The sequence below is a fragment of the Homarus americanus genome, unplaced genomic scaffold (assembly GCF_018991925.1).
Source record: "Homarus americanus isolate GMGI-L3 unplaced genomic scaffold, GMGI_Hamer_2.0 scaffold24260, whole genome shotgun sequence".
In the NCBI taxonomy this organism is placed as follows: Eukaryota; Metazoa; Arthropoda; class Malacostraca; order Decapoda; family Nephropidae; genus Homarus; species Homarus americanus.
In genome coordinates, this window is record NW_024721079.1 from 8,837,689 (window position 1) to 8,862,249 (window position 24,561).

At 43.4% G+C, this 24,561-nt stretch overlaps 1 protein-coding gene across 1 annotated transcript in view; it reads right to left on the reverse strand.

Moving 5' to 3' along the window:
- LOC121861362 (DNA mismatch repair protein Msh6-like) overlaps positions 1-24,561 on the reverse strand; it is an 88,977-nt gene that overhangs the window by 36,530 nt on the left and 27,886 nt on the right. Inside the window, 7 exon segments of the mRNA XM_042359011.1 lie at positions 10,236-10,348; positions 11,805-12,013; positions 12,546-12,756; positions 14,005-14,074; positions 14,310-14,391; positions 14,394-14,445; positions 23,678-23,817. Coding sequence (XP_042214945.1) covers positions 10,236-10,348; positions 11,805-12,013; positions 12,546-12,756; positions 14,005-14,074; positions 14,310-14,391; positions 14,394-14,445; positions 23,678-23,817 — 877 coding nt within the window.

A 24,561-nucleotide genomic window follows, 5' to 3' on the forward strand; every position in this document is an offset into this window, starting at 1 on the left:
ATATGAGGTGTTCTGCATGCCTCACCAGTGCAGAGCACTTCTGGGGATGAGAGATTTCTGGCTAACCTGACGACTTTCTCAAACCTGTAAAAATTCTTTATCCTTGAATCTTTTCCGGTTACTGTGAAAAGTTTCCGAGTGTCTAAACTAGACATCTTGCGCACACAGGCACTAGCCCACTTCCCCAGAATGTTTCTGGGTGCTGGGGATGTTTTCCTCGAGTCTAAGCTACCGGAGTCCGTAAACGCAGTTCTAATTAAGTTAGAAACTCCATTTCTTGACTATAATAATGCAGAATAGTTTATCTAAAAGTTTGGTAAAATAAATATACAGTATTTGAAGAAAAAAATCTTTATGATATGGGCGTGAGTGAAGTTGTGTGTTACAGCAAAGACTGGTATTTTCCACGCGCATGGAGCTGTGGGGGATTAGTGGGTCTCGTGTACCCGACCTGACGCGATGTCAGGTGGAGGTAGGGTGGGGGATTAGTAGTCGCATATTACTGACCTTCTGATGGAATGTCAGGTCACCCTTTCTTGGCCGGGGGATTAGTGGGTCTCATGACCTGAAGATGTCTTGAATAAACATGAAACCTAAAATATTTTTAGAGATTGTGATAAGTATAAGTATAAATGAGCAAAGTTGTATCCCTTCAACATTACATTACATAACATTTTAAAATATGGAGTGAGAAAGCAGAAAGATGTGGGTGATTAGAGAGATGGAGTAGAAAGGAGCGGTAACATACACCAGTGTTGCCCAGCAATAAGCTCCTCAACAGCTGATCTTTTAATTCGCCTCCATGCAGTCACACAACAAGACCCTCACTGGATGCTTGTTGTCTTAATTCCCAAGCACATTGTACGATTTGAAGAAGTTGATGAAGAGTTTGTCCAGGAGTCAGGTGGTGAGGTGACATGCCAAGACACACAGCACACACATTAACAGCACTACTAACCCATCGTCTTATAACATTTTACATAATAATTTCTATTTTAAAATTAATTGATACAATATAGCTCGACAGGGATACTTTTGCACTTAGACAACTGAGCAATGAATAAACCAGGGCATATGGAGACTCAGTATACACTAGTGATGTCACAAAACTTTGAAACTGCAACCACATAAATTATCACAACCTTTACTCAAATGTACTGAGTTAATTACTAAAATTATTATGTATGGTGCAAAATAATGGATGTTTATCCTCAAATTAATAGCTATCTTACAAGAATTTCAGCAATTCAAGTTATAATCTCCTAAGTCAATTCAGTTACATTTTATAAGCAAAACAATAAAACTCCTCTGCCTTTATACTTAAATACTGTATGCGGTAATCTCCACACCTCCCCCAGCCGGAGGAGGAGGGTCTATTGGAGGTAAAAGTGACTGCGACTTCCCCCTCCCCACAAACGGGTAATTCGCCATGTGTGTGTTTGCCTGTATGGAGTGTGAGTGTGTGTGTGTGTGTGTGTGTGGTTGTGTGTGTGTGTGTGTGTGTGTGTGTGGTTTTGTGTGTGAGTGTGTGTGGAGTGTGTGTGTACAAAAGATAAACGACACTGTTCCACGAGTGCATACGTATATATGTTGGCTTCCCACGCAGTCTCACTTTTTTTTCTCTGCCAATTCATTGATCACTTCTATTGTATGTACATTACATAACATTAATTAAAAGATACATACAGTATTTTTACATTAATTTTACTACTGTACATCTACAACCATCATTAGTCAAGGCTTTAATGTACACAAGATCATTACAATAAGCTCTAATATCCACTCATTTCATTCCAAATACTATTGGATAATTGCTTTGGATAAATCCCTAAATGGCAACTGTAAGCTGACAGGAATCAGTCCTGTCCATATGGTAGGAGATACCGACTGCACCCCTCCCCTCCCACCAACAGATCACTACACATAAGAATGGAGGAAACTGCAGTGGGCCTATTGGCCCATACTGGGCAGTCCCATTTAGAACCAACCCCTATTGCTCATATATCCATCCAAACTATGTTTGAAGCGATCCAATGTATTCAAGTTAATGATGATATTTGGTAACGTGTTCCACTCGTCCACTACAGTACTCTATTTCCAAACCAATGTTTACCCATTTCGCGCCTAAATATAAATTTGTCGAATTTAAAACCATTGTTACAAGTTCGCTCCTGGTTGGATAGTTTGAGTACCTTTGTTATATTACCTTTGTTCAGCCCTGACTTCCATTTATACACCTCTATCATATCGCCCCTCACTCTACGTCTCTCGAGAGAGTGCGGATTAAGATGATTTAACCTGTCTCTGTACTCAAGGTTCCTAATGCCCGGAATTAGTCTTGTCATTCTCCTCTGAATTCTTTCCAAGGATTCTATATCCATTCTGAAATACGGTGACCAGAATTGAACTGTGTAATCCAAGTGAGGTCTCACAAGTGCAAGATATAGTTTTAGAATGACCTTGCTAGTCTTGTAACTAACACTCCTTTGTATGAACCCAAGTACTTTATTAGCTTTGTTTTGAGCAAATACACATTGTTTACTTGGCTTAAGATTCCTACTTATCATTATAGTGATCCCTCAGTTAACGAGATTTCGGTTAACGAGTTACCTCCCATAAAATTCTTAACTTCGGTAAACGAGCAATCCCTCGATTAACGAGTTTCTTACGAGCCGACCTCAACAAGTTTTCGCTTGCACTTGGCGGTCAACCAGCTGTAGTATTAGTCCACCCATACAGTAATCGGTTCTAGGGCTTAAATTCCTTACTATTTTAGTAAATATCAAGAAGTTTATACTATACAATAATTTTAAAAGTTTAATATAATTTTTTTTAGTCATTTTAACAATTATTGAACATAACTGAAGGTAAGGTCACTAGTTTGTGGCGCGCCATCCAGCCTGTTAACACACCAAACAAGCGTTAGTCTCTCTGTTTTTAGTGGAAGTAACATCTTGCTTGAGACTCTCTTCAACTAAATGCTTTTTTCTGTGTTTCCAAGCAAATTATTGGTCATATTGAAATTTATTTTACATATTGACAATATATAATGCAGTGCAGTGTTGATTTAAAGAAAATAATCTTGAATTACAACAAGAGAACTAAAATTTTATGGGTGAAATGGCACCATGGGGTGACTTCTTTTCCACCCCAATGCCTTCTCTTCTCCCTTCTCCTCCACCCCATTCTAATTCCCATCATCATCCAGGAGCCTTCTACATACACACCTCAAAGTAAGTGTCAATTTCTAAAATTTTTGTTGAATTTAGGCAATTTTCGGTAAGCTGGAACCAATTACCCAAAAACCCATTGAAACAATGGTTTCGGTTAACGAGCAACCTGCTGGAACGGATTGTGCTCGTTAACCGAGGGACCACTGTACTCCTAAATCCTTCTCGCAGTCGGATTTCTCAATAACATCGCTGTTCATGTGGTATCTGGTTTCCCTGTTGAAATCTCCTATACTGAGTACAGTACTTTACATTTGTTCACACTGAATTTCATCTGCCATTTTTCAGACCATTCAAAAAATTTGTTTAGATCTTCCTGTAGTTTTGCGGAGTCCTCGTCAGATTTAATCAGCAAATTTACTTAAGTTGCTGTCTATGCCGATATCTATGTCATTTATGTATATAATAAATAATAATGGTATAAGTACTGAGCCTTGGGGAACTCCACTAGTAATGTTGCTCCAATCGGATTTAGTGCCGTTAATGCTCACTCGCTGTTTCCTGTCCTGTAACCACACCCTAATCCATTTTAGAATATCACCTTTAATACCATGAGCTTCCACTTATCTTATTAGCCTTTCGTTGGGGACTCAGTCGAAGGCTTTGCTAAAGTCGATATATACCACATCATAATTGTGCCCCCTCATCCACTGATTCGAAAACAGATAAAAAGAATGTTAATAGATTAGTTAGACATAAACGCCTGCTTGTGAAACCATATTGGGAATCATTGATCAACTTGTGCTTCTCCAGGTGATTTTGAATATTGTTTGAAATGATTGTTCCAATAAATTGCCTACAATTGATGTTAGATTAATTGAACGGTAGTTAGAGGATAGTGATCAATCCCCCTTCTTGAAAGTCGGTACAGTATTACATTTGCTACTTTCCAGGATTCTGGTACTGCACCCATTTTTAAGGACATGTTAAACAACTTTGCTAAGGGCAAACTAAGCTCTTCCTTACATTCCTTTAATACTCTGGCAAATATCTCATCAGGACTTGGTGACTTATTAGGCTTTAGTTTGTCTACTTGCTTTCTAACATCGTTACTAGTCACTACTATCTCGCTTAATTTATTTTCTTCACTATCTCTGAATAGAGTCGGTGCCTCGGGTATCATGTTTAAATTTTCGGTGGTGAAAACTGTTGAAGAATATTTATTCAGATTATTGCTCATTTCTCCGTCGTTATCAGTTAGCTCACCGGTATCCGACTGTATTGGTCCAATCTTTTCTTGTGTTTTAGTTTGATACATTTGATAGAATCCCTTGGGGTTTGACTTTGCCTCCCTTGCTACCTTCAGTTCATTATTCCTCTTTGCTTTTCTTATCTCGGTCTTAATCTTACCGTTCAATCCCTTATAATAATCTCGGAGGTAAACTTCACCACAATTTATTCTCCTACCTATAGCCTTCCTTTGTCTAATAGTGTTCTTTAAATAATTATTTACCCAGTTAGGGTCATTGTTGTTTGATCTGAGTTTTCTGTATGGTATGTTCTGCCTTTGTGCATTAATTAACTCATTATTTAAATTGTTGTGGAACTGGTCAACCTGAGATCTTGTTATCAGGTCATCCTCAACCATGAGGTCTCCAGATAAGGTGAGGTCGCCCTCTGTGAGTACACTGTGTGAGGACACCTCGTGTGAGGACACCTCATGTGAGGTCATGTGATTCACCCCCAAGCGTGATACCCCTTCTCTCAGCTGCCTCTTCAAACTATCAAAGTTTGCCTTCTAAAATCTGGGACTTAAGTGGAATTTTTCTTGCAGCTGCCCTGAAATTCTAACTGGAATATAATTTTTTTGTGATCGCTGTAAGCTAGTTCTTTCCATACCTCGACATTACTAATGAGGTTTTTTCTGTTTGACAGAAGTAAATCGGGTATATTATTACCCCGGGTGGGTTCGGTTATATGTTGGCTTAGGAAACAGTCCTGGATTGTTTCAAGAAAATCCTCTGATTCTGAGATACCTGTAAGATCAATCCAATCTATTTAGTTAAAGTTAAAGTCACCTACTATACAGACTTTCCTATGGATGGAAGCCCTGTGCATTTCATCCCAAATAAGTCGTTCATTAACTCCATCAAGATTAGGAGGTCTATATATTACTCCTGTGATTAATTTTTCCCTACCATCGATTAATTCTATCCAAATTGTTTCTGTATACCGCTCAGTTTTTATTTTCTTATTTATTTCACACTTCAGATTATCCCTGACATAGATTGCTACTCCGCCTCCTTTTCTAATCTGCCTATCGGTATGGAATAATTTGTAACCTGCAATTTGGTATTCGATAGGTAACTCACGGGAGTCTAGGGTTTTATCCATGTTTTGGTGAATGCTATCATATCGATTTTTTCGGTACATACCAACGCCCTGATTACATCCATTTTGTTTCCCATACTTCTACTGTTTGCGTAGTAGACATTTAAGTTAGTCGTGTTCTGAGTCCTCTCTTTGTCGAGTTTTGGTTTGAACTCCCTGCCTAATTTAGTTTTGTCATAATTCCTAGCACTATTTCCCTGTAACCTTTCACTTTGTTTACCTGCTCCCACCGCAGTCTCCTCCACCCCCGTGCTCACATGTTCCCCTAGCAGTTTAAAGACTTCGACATCTTTTGAACTGTCCTCTCAAGAGAGCCAGCCAGGGTTGCCACCCCATCCCTAGCATAAAGGTCCCCTCTGCCGTAGAAGTTGTCCCAGTTGTCAATGAATGGGACCAATATTGACTTGCAATATCTGTCAAGACAGCCGTTGACACAAACTGCCCTTGACAACTATTCACCACCAACTCCTCTTCTAGGCAAGACACCACATACTATCGGGATCCCTCCCCGATCTCTAACTTTCCCCAGCGCCTCCCTATACCCCTTGAAAAGTTCCTCACTCCCAACATTTCCTATGTCGTTACCTCCTACACTAAGACACACCACTGGCTTGGTACCCTCCCCTGACAGAGCCCTATCTATCCTCTCAGCTACATGCCCTATCCCAGCCCCAGGAAAACACACCCCAGTCCTATGTTTCTTACCTCTTGCACAAAAATTCCTATCTAAGAACCTCACCTGGCTGTCCCCAACTACCACGACCTTACCACTGGGCACGGTCTGAACAACTGCACTTTTCTCTCCTGGCATCACACCGTCCATCCTCTTCTCTTCCTCCAACACTTGGTAGGGGTTACTGCACTCCACACCCTGGTCAACTTTCCTGAGTCTGACCCTAGTCCCCTTGGAGACAACCACTCTCCACGCCTGCTCCTCCTGACCCTCCTTCAGGTAGGTGTCCTGCTAGGCAGGACACCTACCTGGAGGAGGTCAGTCCTGAGGGCTTCGTTCTCCCCCTTTAAAGTGTCTATCTCTTTCCTAAACTGCTCCAGCTGACTTAACAGAGTTGCCAGGGGGTCGTCTTTCCTCACACACCGTCCCTCTTCCCCCACAACACAACGATCCCCGGCGGCCATTTCCTATGGTCACTAACACGAGCACTTAGGGCACGTCCTTCTCCAAGCTAGGTCAGGTAGCGTGTATAGTTCATGAAACACAAATCAACTTATGGCATGATGGATGACTCATTAATGAGCAATGCTGTATAAAATCAAGAGATTTTCAGGGAATTTTTTTTAATACAGTAATACCTCGATTTACGCTATTCTACATTTATGCGGTACCTCGCCAGAACCGGAATTTCATTTTACGCAGTGCACCTACTCATATACACGGGTGAAGTATAATTTTTTTATTTAGCTCATAAAATTCATACAAATTACCCGACCAGAATATAATTTACATTGCTGGAATTCTTACAATATGATGATCATTTTGAATATAAACATCATGGATTTTGCATTAGTCATACAAATTTTAGATCTAATGTAAGAATTTGGTTTACACAAAGCAAATATTTTATCTTTTCTGCAAAATATATGAAGTTTACATTCAAAATATTCCTTGACCTGCAAGGAATCCAGAAATGTCAATTATATTATCCTAACTTTAGTGAGGTATTATTTATGAGTATACCTTAAAATCTAGTGTTTTCACCCAAACATATCTCAAAAAGGGAGGAGCCAGCGAGCTTAGAGAGAGAGAGAGAGAGAGAGAGAGAGAGAGAGAGAGAGAGAGAGAGAGAGAGAGAGAGAGAGAGAGAGAGAGAGAGAGAGAGAGAGGAGAGAGAGAGAGAGAGAGAGAGAGAGAGAGAGAGAGAGAGAGAGAGAGAGAGAGAGAGAGAGAGAGAGAGAGAGAGAGAGAGAGAGAGAGAGAGAGAGAGAGAGAGAGAGAGAGAGAGAGAGAGAGAGAGAGAGAGAGAGAGAGAGAGAGAGAGAGAGAGAGAGAGAGAGAGAGAGAGAGAGAGAGAGAGAGAGAGAGAGAGAGAGAGAGAGAGAGAGAGAGAGAGAGAGAGAGAGAGAGAGAGAGAGAGAGAGGAGAGAGAGAGAGAGAGAGAGAGAGAGAGAGAGAGAGAGAGAGAGAGAGAGAGAGAGAGAGAGAGAGAGAGAGAGAGAGAGAGAGAGAGAGAGAGAGAGAGAGAGAGAGAGAGGAGAGAGAGAGAGAGAGAGAGAGAGAGAGAGAGAGAGAGAGAGAGAGAGAGAGAGAGAGAGAGAGAGAGAGAGAGAGAGAGAGAGAGAGAGAGAGAGAGAGAGAGAGAGAGAGAGAGAGAGAGAGAGAGAGAGAGAGAGAGAGAGAGAGAGAGAGAGAGAGAGAGAGAGAGAGAGAGAGAGAGAGAGAGAGAGAGAGAGAGAGAGAGAGAGAGAGAGAGAGAGAGAGAGAGAGAGAGAGAGAGAGAGAGAGAGAGAGAGAGAGAGAGAGAGAGAGAGAGAGAGAGAGAGAGAGAGAGAGAGAGAGAGAGAGAGAGAGAGAGAGAGAGAGAGAGAGAGAGAGAGAGAGAGAGAGAGAGAGAGAGAGAGAGAGAGAGAGAGAGAGAGAGAGAGAGAGAGAGAGAGAGAGAGAGAGAGAGAGAGAGAGAGAGAGAGAGAGGGGGGGGGGACAGTCCATTATTTGAATGGACATTAACCTGGCAAACTGTATTTATCTTAAATATTAATTGTGTGCATACCATCATAAATTAAGATGTTATTTTACTACAAACATAGGTATTGTGTCGGAAAAATGGAGTTTGGGGATCGGGCCAGCCTCTATTGGAATTAATCCCATATGTTCTGTTGCTCACTTTACGCGGTTTTCACTTTCCGTGGTACCCCGTGGGTTCAATTGACCGCAGAATAGGTACTACTGTATACGTACGTATACAGTATTTATGAAAAGAATAAAAATAAAAATAACGATGGACCATCCAACTTTTTGTAATTTATAAATCTATAACTTTTAATTTCCATTTACTTTCATTGATGTATTTTATAAATTTTGAGATAAGGGCCCTAGTTATTAATACCAACACAGCAATACACATACCTCCAACATTTATTATTACTGTACATATTATCATATGATCAGCCACTTATGGTGTATGTTTTATCATTGAGAACATAAAATATTACATGGGTAAATACTGTACGTACTATAACATGTATAGAAAAATGGCAGATATTGCGCCATGCTCCCGGTCCACTTGCGTGTGCATGTGTGGCAGGCTGAGAACGCCGAGGATTCTTAGGTGCAGGCTCACTCGCAATGATTGGCTAATGCTGTCATGTGATCTCATGGGACATCTGTAATTGGCTGATGCATCTTGTGGATGACCCCCTCCCCTTCATCCCAGGGCAGGCTGAGTGCATAATTCTTTGTCACAGCCCCCCCTACAAGGTTCATCTGTTGCTCGCTCCTGTCTTTTGTATTTGATTGAATTGATCTTTATATATGCGAGATGAACAGTACAATTCATTCATAATCATCAGAATAAACACACAAGAGAAAGAAGACGTGTTTTAGTGAGTGCGATGGTTCGACATAAGAAACTTAAGAAAATAAGACCCTGGTTGTAGCTGTAGTAAACTTAATTAAAAAAATTTAATACGTATGTATGTTTTAAGTAATGTTATTTAATGTTAATAAATGGAACACTAGAAGTAGCTAACCACTAATGGTAAAGAAATAAGGCAAGACAATTGGGAGCATAGCGTATGAACAGTAAGTGAGTACATGTGAAAACATATAAGTCATTTCTCTCATGAATATAAAGCAATACTTATTTTCTGTTCATATATATTTTAAAATATTACAGATGTAAAAACAAAAATTCTACTCACCAATGGTGGTAAAGTCTAAACCATAAGGACAGCCAATGAATAGAGGTGGTTTTACTCAGATGACAAAGTCATCAGGTTCAACTCTGGCTGAAGCTATAGCTTTCCATAAAGCTGTTGCTGAAACTGTTATTGAACATGAAGTTGATGTTGAAGCTGCTTATGATGCTGAATTTGACGGTTTAGGCCTTCGAATAATAAAGCTGTCGAAAGAACCTTGCACAGCTGCTTTCTTTTCTCATTATGTAGAGGTCATTTGTGTTTATTTAAATTTAATACTTTGTTCTGTTAATGGATCCACTTCAGAAAATATGTTCATTGCTTACTCCATATAATATCCACAGACCTCTCACTTTTTCATATCATTCTAACACATCTAGTTTCTCAGCTAAGCTTATACACTTTTTATTAGCTTTTGAACCTACTCTACCATCACTTGCTCATGTTGAATAGGGATGCAAAATGCTGTAAAACAGAAAGTTTTTCTCCTGTTCCAATCGTGAAAAAAAAAGGCCAGCCAAGCTATTGTTTACCACTCATTAAGGAGCAGCTTCTTTGCGCAAAGCTCTTCATTTTACAGTATTTTTTTATAATACAGATGGGATTTAATTATATTAAAATTTAATTCTATGTGATTTTTATTATATTTTGGTCGTAAATACGAATGAAATAAGGACGTAAATAAATTAATTGGGTCCTAAACTAACAAGGGTTTGAAATATGAAAAGTTGTTGGTCGAACCGTTGTTATCGGAGGCTTTACTGTATATAAAAGCAAATCTAGTGTATTCAAATGACTTACCTCTTACCAAATGCAGTGGAACAACGATCAAGTCTGTCAATAAGTGTTCCTTCTGTGCCACCCGAAGTGTTCTCAAATATTTCTAAGTTACGAAGTGTTGTTCCATCAAGTACCTGAAATTATTGAAAGTTGAAATAAAAAACTTGCCTGAATTTATTTAAAGTTAAAACATTATCACTTTTTGTAATTTGTATTATGATGCTGTGATGACTAGACTGGTTGTCACAGTTGCAGCTGAAATGGGCCCAGCGTCCAATAGCCCCAAACCTAATTTGCTAAATTGCCCGCCAGGAATGTGTCCATTAAGATTGGGTTTGTTGACTAACACATCCAGAGGACTGACAGAACGGTTAATGCACAAATTGAAAACCAACCCAGTGAACTGCTGCTTTGTTGAGCTTCAAGACCGCAAATATTGTAAGATAGAATGACCCACTGGCCGGCCATTGCAGCTTCTTTTGTAATTTTCCACTAATGTCTAGTCATAGTGGTTCAAATGATGGTGTACTACTTAGTTGCACCAACAGTTTGGTATAACTGCAAACAGGGTGTGGCCCTGTTTGTAGACAGCCCTCAGACACTTCTGAATCAGCTGAACACTAGTGTCAGGCCTCTATAATCTGCCTTATTCATGAGCCCTGTCCATCTGGTGTCCCACTCACCACACTCTCACACCAGTTCCAGTTGTGTCATGACCTGTACAGACTGTCCTCTCTCTCAGAAACACCTTAAAGGTAAGCATGAGCAGCAGGTCCATACTGTACTATTTTGCAAAGTTACTTGTGAACCGGGCAGTGCTGGACTTGCAAACTGCTCAGAAAATGAATTTTGCTTTGGAAATTTAGAGTAAAATGTTTTTGTGATGCTACAGTTGCTTTATTTTCCCATAAATCAGATGTTAATAATAAAGAGGAAGATATCATGGTAAGTGTTTTCTTAAGTTTTTATTGAAGGCACGTAATTTATGACAGAGACTTTAACATGACCCATGAAAGTGTTCCAAAATGTCAAAGGTAACATCATCAAAATTAACTCAGGCATGAACTTTATAGGTATTTCCATTGGTTTTTTAACAGAAGTTGGAAGTCTTAAATGACAACAAGAATTATAACTCATAACCAACCATTATTGACCTTAAGCTGTTCCAAAATGAATCGATGAAATATCACTTGGGTCAAATCCCATTAACCCCATTTTATTTGGCTAAGGTCAGATGATTTTATTCAGCTCAGGGGGGAGCCCATACACAAAGGGTTAATTTGGTTCAGCTAATTTGGGACCTAACAAGTACACGTGACCACCCTGTCAACAACCACTGCTGTACCATTTCTGGATGACAAATGTTTTTAGGTATAATCTAGTAGTGTCTTATACAGGATTACCTAATTAAATTATCAGCTTTCATGAGCTGTACGACTGAAGTGAACAGATATAATATACAGGTACAGTATCTTGTAGAATTATTAAAAAGTTAAACATGTTATATGTCGTTTAAAGTGACAACATTTTCAAACATTAATGAGTACAGGATAAATACTTAATACACCAGATAACAGCATAACAGCTTACCATATGGTATCTTCCACTAATGAATTCTGGAACAGAGGAGTTCTTGGTTCTAGAGACAGCCACAGCATCAAGAGGGTTATATTCCTCAAACTTACGTCTTGTGAGCAGCTGTTCTTCTAGACAACAATCCGACAGATACCAGATAAGTGCACCCAGAGCAGACACAGCAAGAGTGTATTTAGGGCGAGCAGTAATACCAAATGAGTCACCTGTAATGAATGGTTCATTGCATAATGCACAAATACTGTACACTAAACTATATAATCAATAATATTTTTGCTGTGAACAATTTCTGATTTGAACTGATGAATCTGAAATAACCTGAAATATTTTAATGGCAATTCGTGCTACAAGCATGAACTCATGAAACACATTGCTATGAAATTGTAAAAGATTTTTTCTCTTACACATAAAAAGATTTCACTTGCATAAATTAATAAATAAGAATAATGAAAACAATAAGGACTGCTTCAGCTAACATGCATTATGGTACTGTAATGGTACTGTATAGGGACCAATTACAGACAGAATCTTAAAATAGGAGAAGTCATGATGTATAGTGAGAAAATAGAAGTAACTAACTAACAATTTGGAAAAAAGAAAAGTGTGGCATATGACCAAGTGGTACTGACAAAGATGACAACCTATCAATGGACACAACAGTAACTCTACTTATTACCGCTATGAACACCAGACACCAACCAGTCAACCATCCCCCAAAGACAAACACTAACTACTTACTGTCATCCATCATCTTTTTATTTTTTGGCCACTGTACAGATGAATCTCCCCCCTCATCTTTGAAGTAATTTCCTTTAGCCAAGAAGGTTAGGGTTTTGGTGGCTGTCCAGAACTCCTTCTCTGGTGTTAAATTTTCCAGTAAATTGGAAGGTACAGCTGAAGTGGCCACCTTTTGTGTTTTTTGTGACAACTGTCCTCTTTCAAAGAGAATCTGTAGATAGATTCCAACTTTAATAACCAAATCATTCTGATAATTTTTTTTTAAAGTGTCTGACAAGGATACCTTCCATAACTGATTTCAAATATGAAATACAGTATTCTATTCATTATATGACACTGGTACAGTATCTCAAAAAGTACCAGTCCACACTCTGTGTGAACATTATGAGACCACGGATGACAGATATTGGGATATGCACATTCCTGCCCTGTATAATTTAACATAAAGAGTACAATGAACCCTCGAAGATTTGGACCTGGTAAATCTGGATTTCGGAAGATTCGGACATAGGGAGTTCTGGGGGCTAAGAAGCCTACCTAAGAATCATTCCCGAAACAGAGCAAAGATCATCTCACGCCCGTGTAACTAAGATGTCAGCGCAGCGGGCAGCAGGCGCCCGAGACGGGAAACATAAAAGTTGTCAATTGTTTTTTGTGGGAATATTGTTTCATTCACTCCAGTAACGATATAATGTTTCTTATTCCGTTATTGTAGGTCAATGAATGGTTTATATAATTTGTTTATCACTGTGCCCATCACCATTTTCAAATTAGACTACAAGATATGTATTCCTCCCATACGTATTTCAATCACATGCCTGGCAACGGGAGTGAGTGAGTGACCACAAGTTAGAGCATCGTCTGCTCTCCTCGCTCCCTGCCATATTTCACTGCCTTTACCGTTATTATTAATGTTAACTGAAAGAGTAGTGCTTAATAGTAATTAATCATGACAATGTAGCCAGGTTAGACTCATCAATGAAACCACCAGGCTACTGAGCCAAGCTGTGAGGTGTTATGGTTGTTTTTCAACTCGTATTTTCAGGTATATATATGTAAGTAGAAATAATAATTGTCCTAAAGGCAAACTCGTAACAGGAGGAGAGCGCAGAGTGTAGGGGGGCGCAGGGAATTGGCGTCCCAGCTGGTCCTCATTACTATGGTGAAGCAGGGAGTGTATGCAACTGGTGACTGTGTTAAACTTTCATTTGGGTTTATTTACCAATTTGGCAATACAGTATTGTTTGTTGCAACTTATTTATTGGTATTATTTGTATTATTACTCACATTTCATGGTACTGTATATATTATTATAAGTAAACTATGGCTAAAGGAGGAAAATACACACCAAAGTTTTTTCAGAATACTCCTTGCTAAATGGGGGGGTGCGTCTTATATTCTGTAAAATACGGTAGTGTATTTTTGGTGTTTTTTGTATAATTATTTATCATTTTTATACATTAGTGCATTTGCCGGAAGATACGGACAATCGTTTTTTCGCACAGGTGGTCCAGATCTTCGAGGGTTTACTGTAATGCAAGTGTCTTTATTTTGATGTAATTAATATGGAGTTCGGTTCTAAACATAGTAGGATCAGTATGCCACAGAGACACTCATACCAACCCTCGAGGGGCATCAAGTGTTGCATGTAGCATTTTGGAAATCATCGGCCCCATCCTGGCAGATACTTTTTAGAGATACTGTATGTAAGATTAACAAAGGCTACAATTTTTTTATTGACAAAATAGGAAATAATCAACTTACCTGGAGGCAGGTGGGTGATGAGCCATCAAGGTGCACAGCCTGGATGCATGGCGGTCATCAGTAAACTGACCCACGTGAATGTTCCTATACTGGTATCAATGAAGGCTACACCAAACTCACTGCCATCCCCAGCTCCCTTGACAGGCTGAAGAAATAAAAAATCACAGATGTACCCATTGTTAGGATGTATGCCTTTAATGCCTCCTTTTTTCATAAAAGCATTTGAAGAGATGACATATGGTGACACGATAGTTTTGCAGCTTGCAAGAAAATTTAAGGCGATGAAAGCCTTTCTGTAAGTCAGGACTCCCTACTGAAGCTTGAAGATAAGTGATGATGTTAGGAATAAAAGAAAGTGAAAATAAGTCCTTTAAGTTTCATGGTACATTAGGAAATGATCAAACACACTGAAAACACTGGTACACAAAGAGGCTGTGTGGTCAGCACTACTCAACTGAGGGTGCCCTGGGTAACAACCAGTGACCATTAACCCCTTCACTCAGAGGAGCCAATATGGTCACCAAACACTATATCAGTAGGGATGTGTGTGTGTGTGTGTGTTTGTGTGTGGGAGGAGGGTGTGTTGTGTGTGTGAGGTGTGTTTGTGAGGGAGGGTGCAGGTGAGGGAGGGTCTGTGTGTGTGAGGGAGGTGGAGGAGGGAGGGTGTGTTTGTGTGAGGAGGTGTGGGTGGAGGGAGGGTGTTGTGTGTGAGGAGGGTGGTTGTGTGAGGGAGGGTGTGTGTGTGTGAGGAGGGTGTGTTTGTGTGTGAGGAGGGTGTGTGGTGTGTGTGTGTGGAGGAGGGTGGTTTGTGTGTGAGGGGAGGGGTGTTAGGGGTGTGAGGGGGAGGGTGTTTGTGTGTGAGGGAGGGTGTAAAGTGGGGGAGGGAGGGTGTGGGGAGGGTGTGTTTGTGTGGGAGGGGAGGTGTGTTTGTGGGAGGGAGGGTTGGGAGGGAGGGTGTGTTTTGTGAGGGAGGTGTTTGTGTGTGAGGAGGGTGAGGGGAGGGGAGGGTGTGTGTGGAGGGGAGGGTGTGTTTGTGTGAGGGAGGGTGTTGTGTGAGGGGAGGGTGTGTTGTGTGTGAGGGAGGTGGTGGGGGAGGGAGGTGTGTGAGGAGGTGTGGGTGAGGGAGGGTGTTGGTGTGAGGGAGGGTGTGTTTTGTGTGTGGGAGGGAGGGGTGTGTTGGGGAGGGAGGTGTGTGGGGAGGGAGGGTGTGTTGTGTGTGTGGGAGGGTGTGTTGTGGGAGGGAGGTGTGTTTGTGTGTGGGAGGGAGGTGTGTTTGTGTGAGGGAGGTGTGTTTGTGTGTGTGTGTGTGTGTGTGTTGTGTGAGGGAGGTGGTTGAGGAGGGTGTGTTTGTGTGGAGGTGTGAGGAGGGTGTGTGTGTGTGTGAGGGAGGGTGTGTGTAAGGCAGGAGGGAGGGGTTTGTGTGAGGAGGTTGTGTGAGGGAGGGTGTTTAGGAGGAGGGTGGGTTGTGTGAGGGAGGGGGTTGTGTGTGAGGGAGGGGTGTGTTTGTGTGTGAGGGAGGGTTGTGTGTGTGTGTGTGTGTGAGGGGAGGTGTGTGTGTGAGGGAGGGTGTGTGTGTGTGTGAGGGAGGGTGTGTGTGTGGGAGGTGTGTGTGTGTGTGTGAGGGGAGGGTGTGTTGTGTGTGTGTGAGGAGGTGGTTGTGTGTGTGTGAGGGAGGTGTTTGTGTGTGTGAGGGGAGGGTGTGTTGTGTGTGTGTGGAGGGAGGGTGTAGGGAGGGAGGGGAGGTGTGTGAGGAGGGAGGGTGTGTTTGTGTGTGAGGGAGGGTGTTTGTGGAGGAGGTGGTTGTGTGTGAGGGAGGTGTGTTTGTGTGTGAGGGAGGTGTGTGTGAGGGGAGGTGTGTTGTGTGTGAGGGAGGGTGTGTGTGTGTGAGGGAGGGTGTGTGTGAGGGAGGTGTGGTTTGTGTGAGGAGGGTGTTTGTGTGAGGGAGGGTGTTTGTGTGTGAGGGAGGGTGTGTTTGTGTGGGAGGGAGGGAGGTGAGCAGTGGAGGGAGGGGTGTGTTTGTGAGGGAGGTGGGGTGGTGAGGGAGGGTGTGTTTGTGTGAGGGAGGGTGTGTTGTGTGGGTGAGGGAGGTGTGTTTGTGGGGGAGGGGAGGTGGTTGTGTGTGAGGGAGGTGTTTTGTGTGTGAGGGAGGTGTGTAGGGAGGGGAGGGTGTTTGTGTGGGGAGGGTGGGTGTGAGGGAGGGTGGGGTGAGGGAGGGTGTTGTGTGAGGGAGGGGGTGTGAGGGGAGGGTGGGTTTGTGTGTAGGAGGGTGTGTGAGGGAGGGGTGGGTTGTGTGAGGGAGGGTGTTTGTGTGAGGGGAGGGGTTGTGTGTGAGGTGTGTTTGTGTGTGAGGGAGGGTGTTTGTGTGTGAGGGAGGTGTGTTTGTGTGAGGGAGGGTGTTTGTGTGTGAGGAGGGTGTTTTGTGTGGAGGGGAGGGTGGGTTGTGTGTGTGTGGGAGGGAGGGGGTGGTGGGAGGGAGGGTGGGGGGTAGGTGAGGAGGGTGTGGTTGGTGGAGGGAGGGTGTGTTTGTGTGTGGGGAGGGGTGTTTGTGTGAGGGAGGGTGGGTTTAGGTGAGGGAGGTGTGTTTGTGTGAGGGAGGGTGCGAGGTGAGGGAGGGTTGTGTGTGAGGGGAGGGTGTGTTGTGTGTGTGAGGGAGGGTGTGTTTGTGTGTGTGTGTGTGGGAGGAGGGGTGTTTGTGTGAGGGGAGGTGTGTGTGTGTGTGGGAGGGAGGGGTGTGTGTGTGTGGGAGGGGAGGGTGTGTGTGTGTGTGAGGAGGGGTGTGTGTGTGTGTGAGGGAGGTGTGTGTGTGTGAGGAGGTGTTTTGTGTGTGAGGGAGGGTGTGTGTGAGGGAGGGGTGTGTTTGTGTGTGAGGGAGGGTGTGTGTGTGAGGGGGAGGGTGTGTGTGTGTGAGGGAGGGAGGTGTGGGGGAGGGAGGTGTGTATGAGGGAGGGGTGGGAGGGAGGTGTGTGTGAGGGAGGGGGTGTGTGAGGGAGGGGTGTGTGTGTGGGAGGGGAGGGGTGAGGGAGGGAGGGAGGTGTGTGTGGGAGGGAGGGTGTGTGTGAGGGAGGGTGAGGAGGTGTGTGTGTGGGAGGGAGGTGGTGTTTGTGAGGGGAGGGGTGTTTGTGTGGAGGGAGGGGTTGTGAGGGGAGGGTGGTTGTGTGAGGGAGGGGTGGAGGGAGGTGTGTGTGGAGGGAGGTGTGAGGGGAGGAGGGGTGTGAGGGAGGAGGTGTATGAGGAGGGTGTGAGGAGGTGTGTGTGTGAGGGGAGGGAGGTAGGAGAGGTGTGTGTGTGGGAGGGAGGGTGTGGGGGAGGGGGGGGGTGGGAGGGGAGGGAGGTGGGGTGAGGGGAGGTGTGTGTGTGGAGGGTGTGTGTGTGTGAGGGAGGGAGGTGAGGGGAGGGGTGTGTGAGGGAGGTGTGTGGGAGGGAGGGAGGTGTAAGGAGGAGGAGGGTGTGTGAGGGAGGTGTGTGTGAGGGAGGGAGGGTGTGTGAGGAGGGGAGGTGTGAGGGAGGGTGTGGAGGGAGGGAGGTGAGGGAGGGAGGGTGTGAGGGGAGGAGGTGTGTGTGTGAGGAGGTGTGTGTGGAGGGAGAGGCATGAGAGGCACCACAGGTGAAACAATGCAGCATTATGTCAGTGTTAGGGTGCAAGCACTGCTTGCTCTCTCGCTTTCAGCTGCCGCCGCTGGCTAGCCCCCGTGGCGAACAGGAAAACAACTTGCACAAGTCTTTTCCTGTCAGTACACAGCCTCCTCACCATCAAGACTCCTGCTGTGCCTCCTCGTGGCAACACACTGTAACTGGGTTCCCGTGGGCCCAGGCTAGACCAGCAGGGGATCTCAGAGTAGCAGTGGGCCCCAAAGGGACAGCGCATAGGCCCACTGGCATGTGGACATGTTGTGGCGCCTACCAGCCATTGCCTCGCTGCCTTGCAGATTAACCTTGGTAGGTATAAGGCTATGGGAATAAAACCCAAACGAAGAAAAATCTGCGGTGGAGCTCCGCATCAGGCAGACATGCTTACAGAGCTCCAACAAGACCCCAACAGAGGTGTAGGTGGAAGAGGTGACCACCATGGAAAACCAACAATTATACGAGCGGACGAAGGCAATGCCTGATGGACAGGCTACCGAGGCGAAGCCGAACAAACAGGGCTATCGGCAGTCCATTGCAACTTTCCCTCCCCCCAGTTGTTGCAATAGTTGCAGCACTGGATCAGGAAAAGGGAGAGCCAAGATGTGTGGTTGCAGCCTGTGCTCCTGCCTCACCACATAAATCAACTCACTCACAGCCATCACCCAATTCATCATACCTCTCATCATCAAAGCCCCTATACCCCCTAAGTCCTCTGGTGACAGACAAGTGGCGACGGGGACAGGCAGAGATGACTAGCAGGAGTCTCTAGTCACAACTCTGGACATGGGCGGCACAGATAAGATGGTCGTTTATGTACTGGGATCTAGGCAGCAGTGCAATCCGGTCCTGTCTGTGCGACTGAGCAACCCTTTTGAGGACCCACTCTGCTCACCCCACATGGGGAGGGGTGCTAGAAAAGGTGCCCTAAACATAGCCAGCCTAAAAACACAACCTGACTGGGCAGCCGCACCCAGTAAGTGTCATCCTTATGCGGTCGAAAACACAATCAAAATCACAAATCCAAACAAAAACAAATAATACAACCTCTCATAGTCGCTGCATGGAATGTCAGGACCCTTCTGGATACTTGCACAAATGAGCATCCCGAAAGAAGAGCTGCCCTTGTGGCAAAAGAGCTGGCTAGGTATAACATCGACATAGTAGCCATTAGCAAGTTCCGGCTCCCAGATAAGGGTCAATTCACAGAACGGGGGTCTGGCTACACCTTCTTCTGGAAGGGTAAGCCTGCTGTGGAGAGAAACCGCATTTATGGAGTTGGCTTTGCCATCTGCCAACGCATCCTACACAGGTTAACTGAAATGCCTATTGGGATCAACGAGCACCTCATGACGCTTCGAGTCCCACCGAATCACTCAGGTCATGCCTTCTTCACCAGTGCATACGTCCCAACACTGGATGCAGAGGATGACATCAAGGAGGCCTTTTATGCTGACCTCGACAGAGTGCTAACCTCTATCCCCAGAGAAGACAAGGGTGTACTCCTTGGTGACTTCAATGCCAGAGTTGGCAGAGATGCTAACATTTGGCAGGGAGTCATGGGGAGAAATAGACTAGGCAAGTGTAATCCCAATGGCCTACTCCTCCTCAGCAAGTATGCTGCACACAGCCTCACTATCACCAATACCTTGTTTAGGCAGGCCGACAAGTTCAAGGGTTTGTGGCAACACCCTCGATCCAAACACTGGCATCTCATTGACCACGTCATTGTCAGAGAAAGAGATCGCCAAGATGTCCTCATCACCCGTGCCATGCTTGGCTCAGACCACTGTGACACTGATCATTGGCTTGTCAGAGCCAAGCTCTCACCACATCGTCCCAAAACGGCGAAGGCAGCAAGCCTCCAGAAGAAGTTTTAACCAGTGTTGTACGCGTCAACGAAAAAAAAGTGGTGCCGCCAGCATCAGAGTAAACGACCGAGAAACTCGATGCCGTCAGCGTCGGCGTAAACGATTTCATAAATTGACGCTGTTAGCGTCAGCGAGTTTCCAGTGACATACAAATGCAGCCCCAAAATACGTATTCTCCCGTGTATAGGAGTAACATATGCAAAACTAAAAAATATTCATTAATTTTTAATCATTTATTGTGATTTATATTATATCACTTTAATTATTCATTTGTTTCCCCGCAAGAATATTAGCATCTCAAAATGCTTGTCGCTCATTCTGCTGTGCTCGGGCCTCAAGACGTCCTTGCCCATGGAGAACATGCGCTCCAGGGCAGCACTAGAGGGGATGGGGTGTTGTATTTGATGAACAACTCCCTCATGGCCTTGTTGGTGAAGGTGTCCTTGTCGAAAGTTCGACGGTTTTCCCACAGGAGACGCTTGGAAAGGTCACTGTCTTTTTCATTCCTGCGGGGGGCCTGGAACAATTTGTCCTCCACGTCATGGTCTTTGTCGTCTCCCTCGCTGCTGCTGCTGCTCTCAGTCTTGTGCACAGACTTCTCCACCAACCTGGACAGCTGGTTGGTGGCTTTTTCCCAGACGAAAAAATTGACACTTGACGCTCCGCTCGGGTGAAAAGTTGACTGCGTCACCTGCCCCAAAAAATTGATGGCGACAGCGTCAACAAAAAGTTGCCGCTGGTTTTAACACTAAGCATCTGGAGGATCCAGCGGTAGCACATGCTTTCAGAGAGCAGCTCGAACATGGGCTGATAAACAACCCAACAGCAAACAATCCAAATCCCAGTGCCGAATGGAATATTCTCAACACTATCATGACAAAAACCTGTAGAGAGACCCTCGGCCAGATCGAAAGAATACAGTAGGACTGGTTTGATGAAAATAACCCGGCAATCAGTGTACTCATCGATAATAAACTTGCTGCTTTTACTGAACGGCAGAACAACCCTCAGTCTAGGACCAAAGCTGATACAGTTGACCCTCGTTAATTCGGACCCCTTTAATCTGGATTTCAGATAATTCGGACGAAATCTGAACTAAGCGAGGGACTGTTCGTATCAAATTTCTGGTTCTGGGATTGTCCGATAGTTGGCGTGCAAGCGCCAGACTGCCAGTCATTGTTGACATAGCGCCATATTTGAGTATCAGTGTTGTGTTGCCCTGCAATTTTCGTTGACATTTCAGTGATTAGGTATCTTTCAGCCTTGTATTTTACATCATGTCTTCAAGGGGGAGTATTACGCCAAAGAGGAGGTATGTGACCCTTTCTGTGAACCAGAAACTGGAACTTATAAGGAAGTTAGAGGCTGGTGCTTCGGTGGCTAGAGTTTGTGACGAGTATGGTGTTAAAAAGCAAACAGTTTCGGACATATGCAAGGCTAAGGACAAACTCACAGCATTTTCTTTGAAATATAATGCAATATTATGCAATATTAACCCCTAAATCGGTTAATTTGGACAATTAGCTAAAACGGACACCCTTCCCCCCCTATTAGACCGAATTAACGAGGGTCGACTGTACCTTCCGCAAGAAAGCAGCGGCCTAGCAGGAACTTCGCAATCTAAAGAATGATTGGTTTAAAAATGAAGCATGTCAAACACAAAAATTTGCAGATCAGCACAAGATGCACAAATTTTTCAAATCCATTTAAACAATTTATGGGCCAATCACTCGTGGCACAGCCCCCCTTCACTCAACTAACGGTAACTTCATAATTAAAGACGATGAAGGCCTCCTTCTGCACTGGAAAGAGCACTACCATTCACTGCTCAACCGAAACACCGATGTGGATGTCCTGATTACCCAGCAGGTCCTTCAGCATCCAGAACTGACACATCTCAGCTATCCTCCATCCCTGGACGAGGTAGCTACTGCCATCAAACAAACGAAATATAACAACGCCTCAGGGCCTGATGGAATCCCAGCCGAGGTGTATAAAGCAGGAGGACCTCTGCTTGCCAGCCATCTCCACTCTCTCCTGGAGAATATTGTACATGGGAAAAAGAGGAGACCGGTCAGCCTGTGGTAACTGCCGCAGGATCTCGCTGCTGTCCGTAGCTGGCAAGATTATCGCCCTAGTCCTCCTAAACAGACTTCTCCCTGAGGCACAAACTTCCTCCCAGAACCTCAATGTGGCTTTAGACCATCACATGGCACCACTTACATGATCTTTGCTGCCCGCCAGATACAGGAAAAGTGCAGAGAACAGCGCTGTGACCTGTATATGGCTTTCATTGACCCAACCAAGGCCTTCGACTTGGTCAACAGAGTAGCCCTCTGGTGGACCCACCAAAATTCATCGCCATTGTGAGGAAACTCCACGATGGCATGAACGGAAGTGTCCTGTAAAACGGCACCCAGTCTGAATTCTTTCTCATCCAAACAGAGGTTAAACAAGGGTGTGTACTGGCACCAACTCTCTTTTCCATTTTCTTGGCTACCTTCCTTACTCGTGCCAGTGCCAATTTAGCCGGCGGGGTGAACATCGAGTACCAGGTGAAGGGGGGTCTTTTCAAAATAAGAGTACTCCAGGCAAGAACAAAGGTGTAGGCAGCTTCCATTACTGAACTTCAGTATGTAGACAACCTCACCCTTGTTGCTCAGACTGAGCATAATCTACAGGAGATTCTGAACACCTACACCGATGCGTATGCACTTCGGCCTTGAGGTGAATGTGCGTAAGACTCGGATTCTCTTTCAGACAACCCTTGAATGAAATTTAGAAGATATATAACCAATACATATATACACTATTATAACCAACTTATAAAAGCAGTACTGCCTTGGGATGAGTAGCAGTCATGCCCATTAAAACTGCATAAATTATTATTAACACTGAAAATAACAGGTGGCCCACGAAGAACTTTTGTAATTTCAACCTGGCTCTCCAAACATAAAAGTTTCCCCACCTCTACATTAAGACGAGTGGCTAGAAGGTATCCAGCATGAGCCTGTCTTGCAGAAAACAGCACTGTATGACCAGGTCTTAAGTCGAAAATGCAAAAATAATTCACAGAAAATCTAAAATGGGTCTCTTTTTCTTCTCAGCACCACAAAAATCTCACTTTTATGCTTGACAGCCATTTTAAAGGGAATTACAAACAAAATTTTTGTCAATACACAGCGCGATCACTAACATCAGGACTCGAAAATGTGTAATTTGAAAAAGAAATCGTACGACTGCGGCGGTCGTATGTCCGGGTGGTCATAAGTCGAGGAATACCTGTATTAGTAAGTACAGTACAGTATTTTATTTGAATTTTTTTTTACAGGGATGAGTCCACCTGGGCACAGGTCACTGAACCACATCAGGGCCTGGGGGGTAATAATAATAATAATAATAATAATAATAATAATAATAATAATAATAATAATAATAATAATTACTAAAAATTAATAATCAATAAAAATTATAATAAAAATCAAATGGTAAAATAATAATAACAACAACGATAATAACCATAAAGACAAAAAAATTAAATTAATAAATAAAGAGTGAGAAACGATATACATTATGTATGTTGTGTTGCCAAAGTAAGAGAAACACTTGAGACCCTGCAATTTTGTGTAAATGAGGCAGAAAGTCAGATCAGCAACCTGGGACTTGGTCACAATTTTTGTGATGCCCTATGGCAGCAGGGTCTAATGTTCTCTCAATAGAATTTACAGCCTTTAATTATTAAATTACTCTAATGTTAAGTTGTGTACGAAAAACTTCACAGCCAACACAGGACTTTGGCTGAGAACATAACCCACCCTGGAAGACAATACATTAAAATAAAGGTACTGTACATAAAAATGGTAAACAACAAACCCTTTCAGTAAGAGCTAAGAGGTAGGAGGTAGAGGCTTCTGATGCTTCTCCATCTAGAAAGCTGTAGACACGCGTTCCTCTACTGCTAACTTGGCACACTTCCCGCTTTACCACACGATCAAACTTTGTTGGACGAGACACTGTTAGAAAAATATGAACATTTATGTTTATTTTTGTTTACTCTGTAATAGGTTTAAGCAGTCACCAAAGTAAAAATTTTTGCTGAAAATATTAAAATTTTTCTGAAACCTGTGGTTGTACAGCACAAGGTTATATTGTATCACCAATACTGTTTTATTACTGTACTTCACCAGCATTAGTTAAACCAATAAGTAAGGTACTACAAGTGTAGCTTCACCAAATATGATGAAACAGTTTCTTCTAAGAGGGGAAAAATTCTAGTTCTGGTAAAATTTTCATTAGTACAGTACATTTATTTTAATACCATACAATACACAGCACCTGTTGGAGACCAGTCAACTCTCTCCCTGTCCTTTAAGTAGAAAAATCTACACCACTCAAAAAATTTAATTGTTAAAGGAGTTTGTCTACTGCCATAATAGGACCCTGGGTCTGTGACATGGCTCCAGTGACAGTGACCAATTCTCAGTTGCATAACCTGGTTTTTTTTATACCGTATTAGTTTTTTTGTTATAAAAAGGACCACATTACTACACCAGATTTAACAAGTTTATTATTCACTACAAGAATGTGGAAAACTCTGCAAGGGACTCCTAATATCCTACACAATCCAGGGACATTTTCAAAACAATTTTTACTCGTGAGCCATATCTAAATATGGCTTACAATACAGTACATGCAGTAAACCCTAGATAGCTCGGCATGGATATGGTCTCGAAATGTATTAGTATAACTCGGGAAAT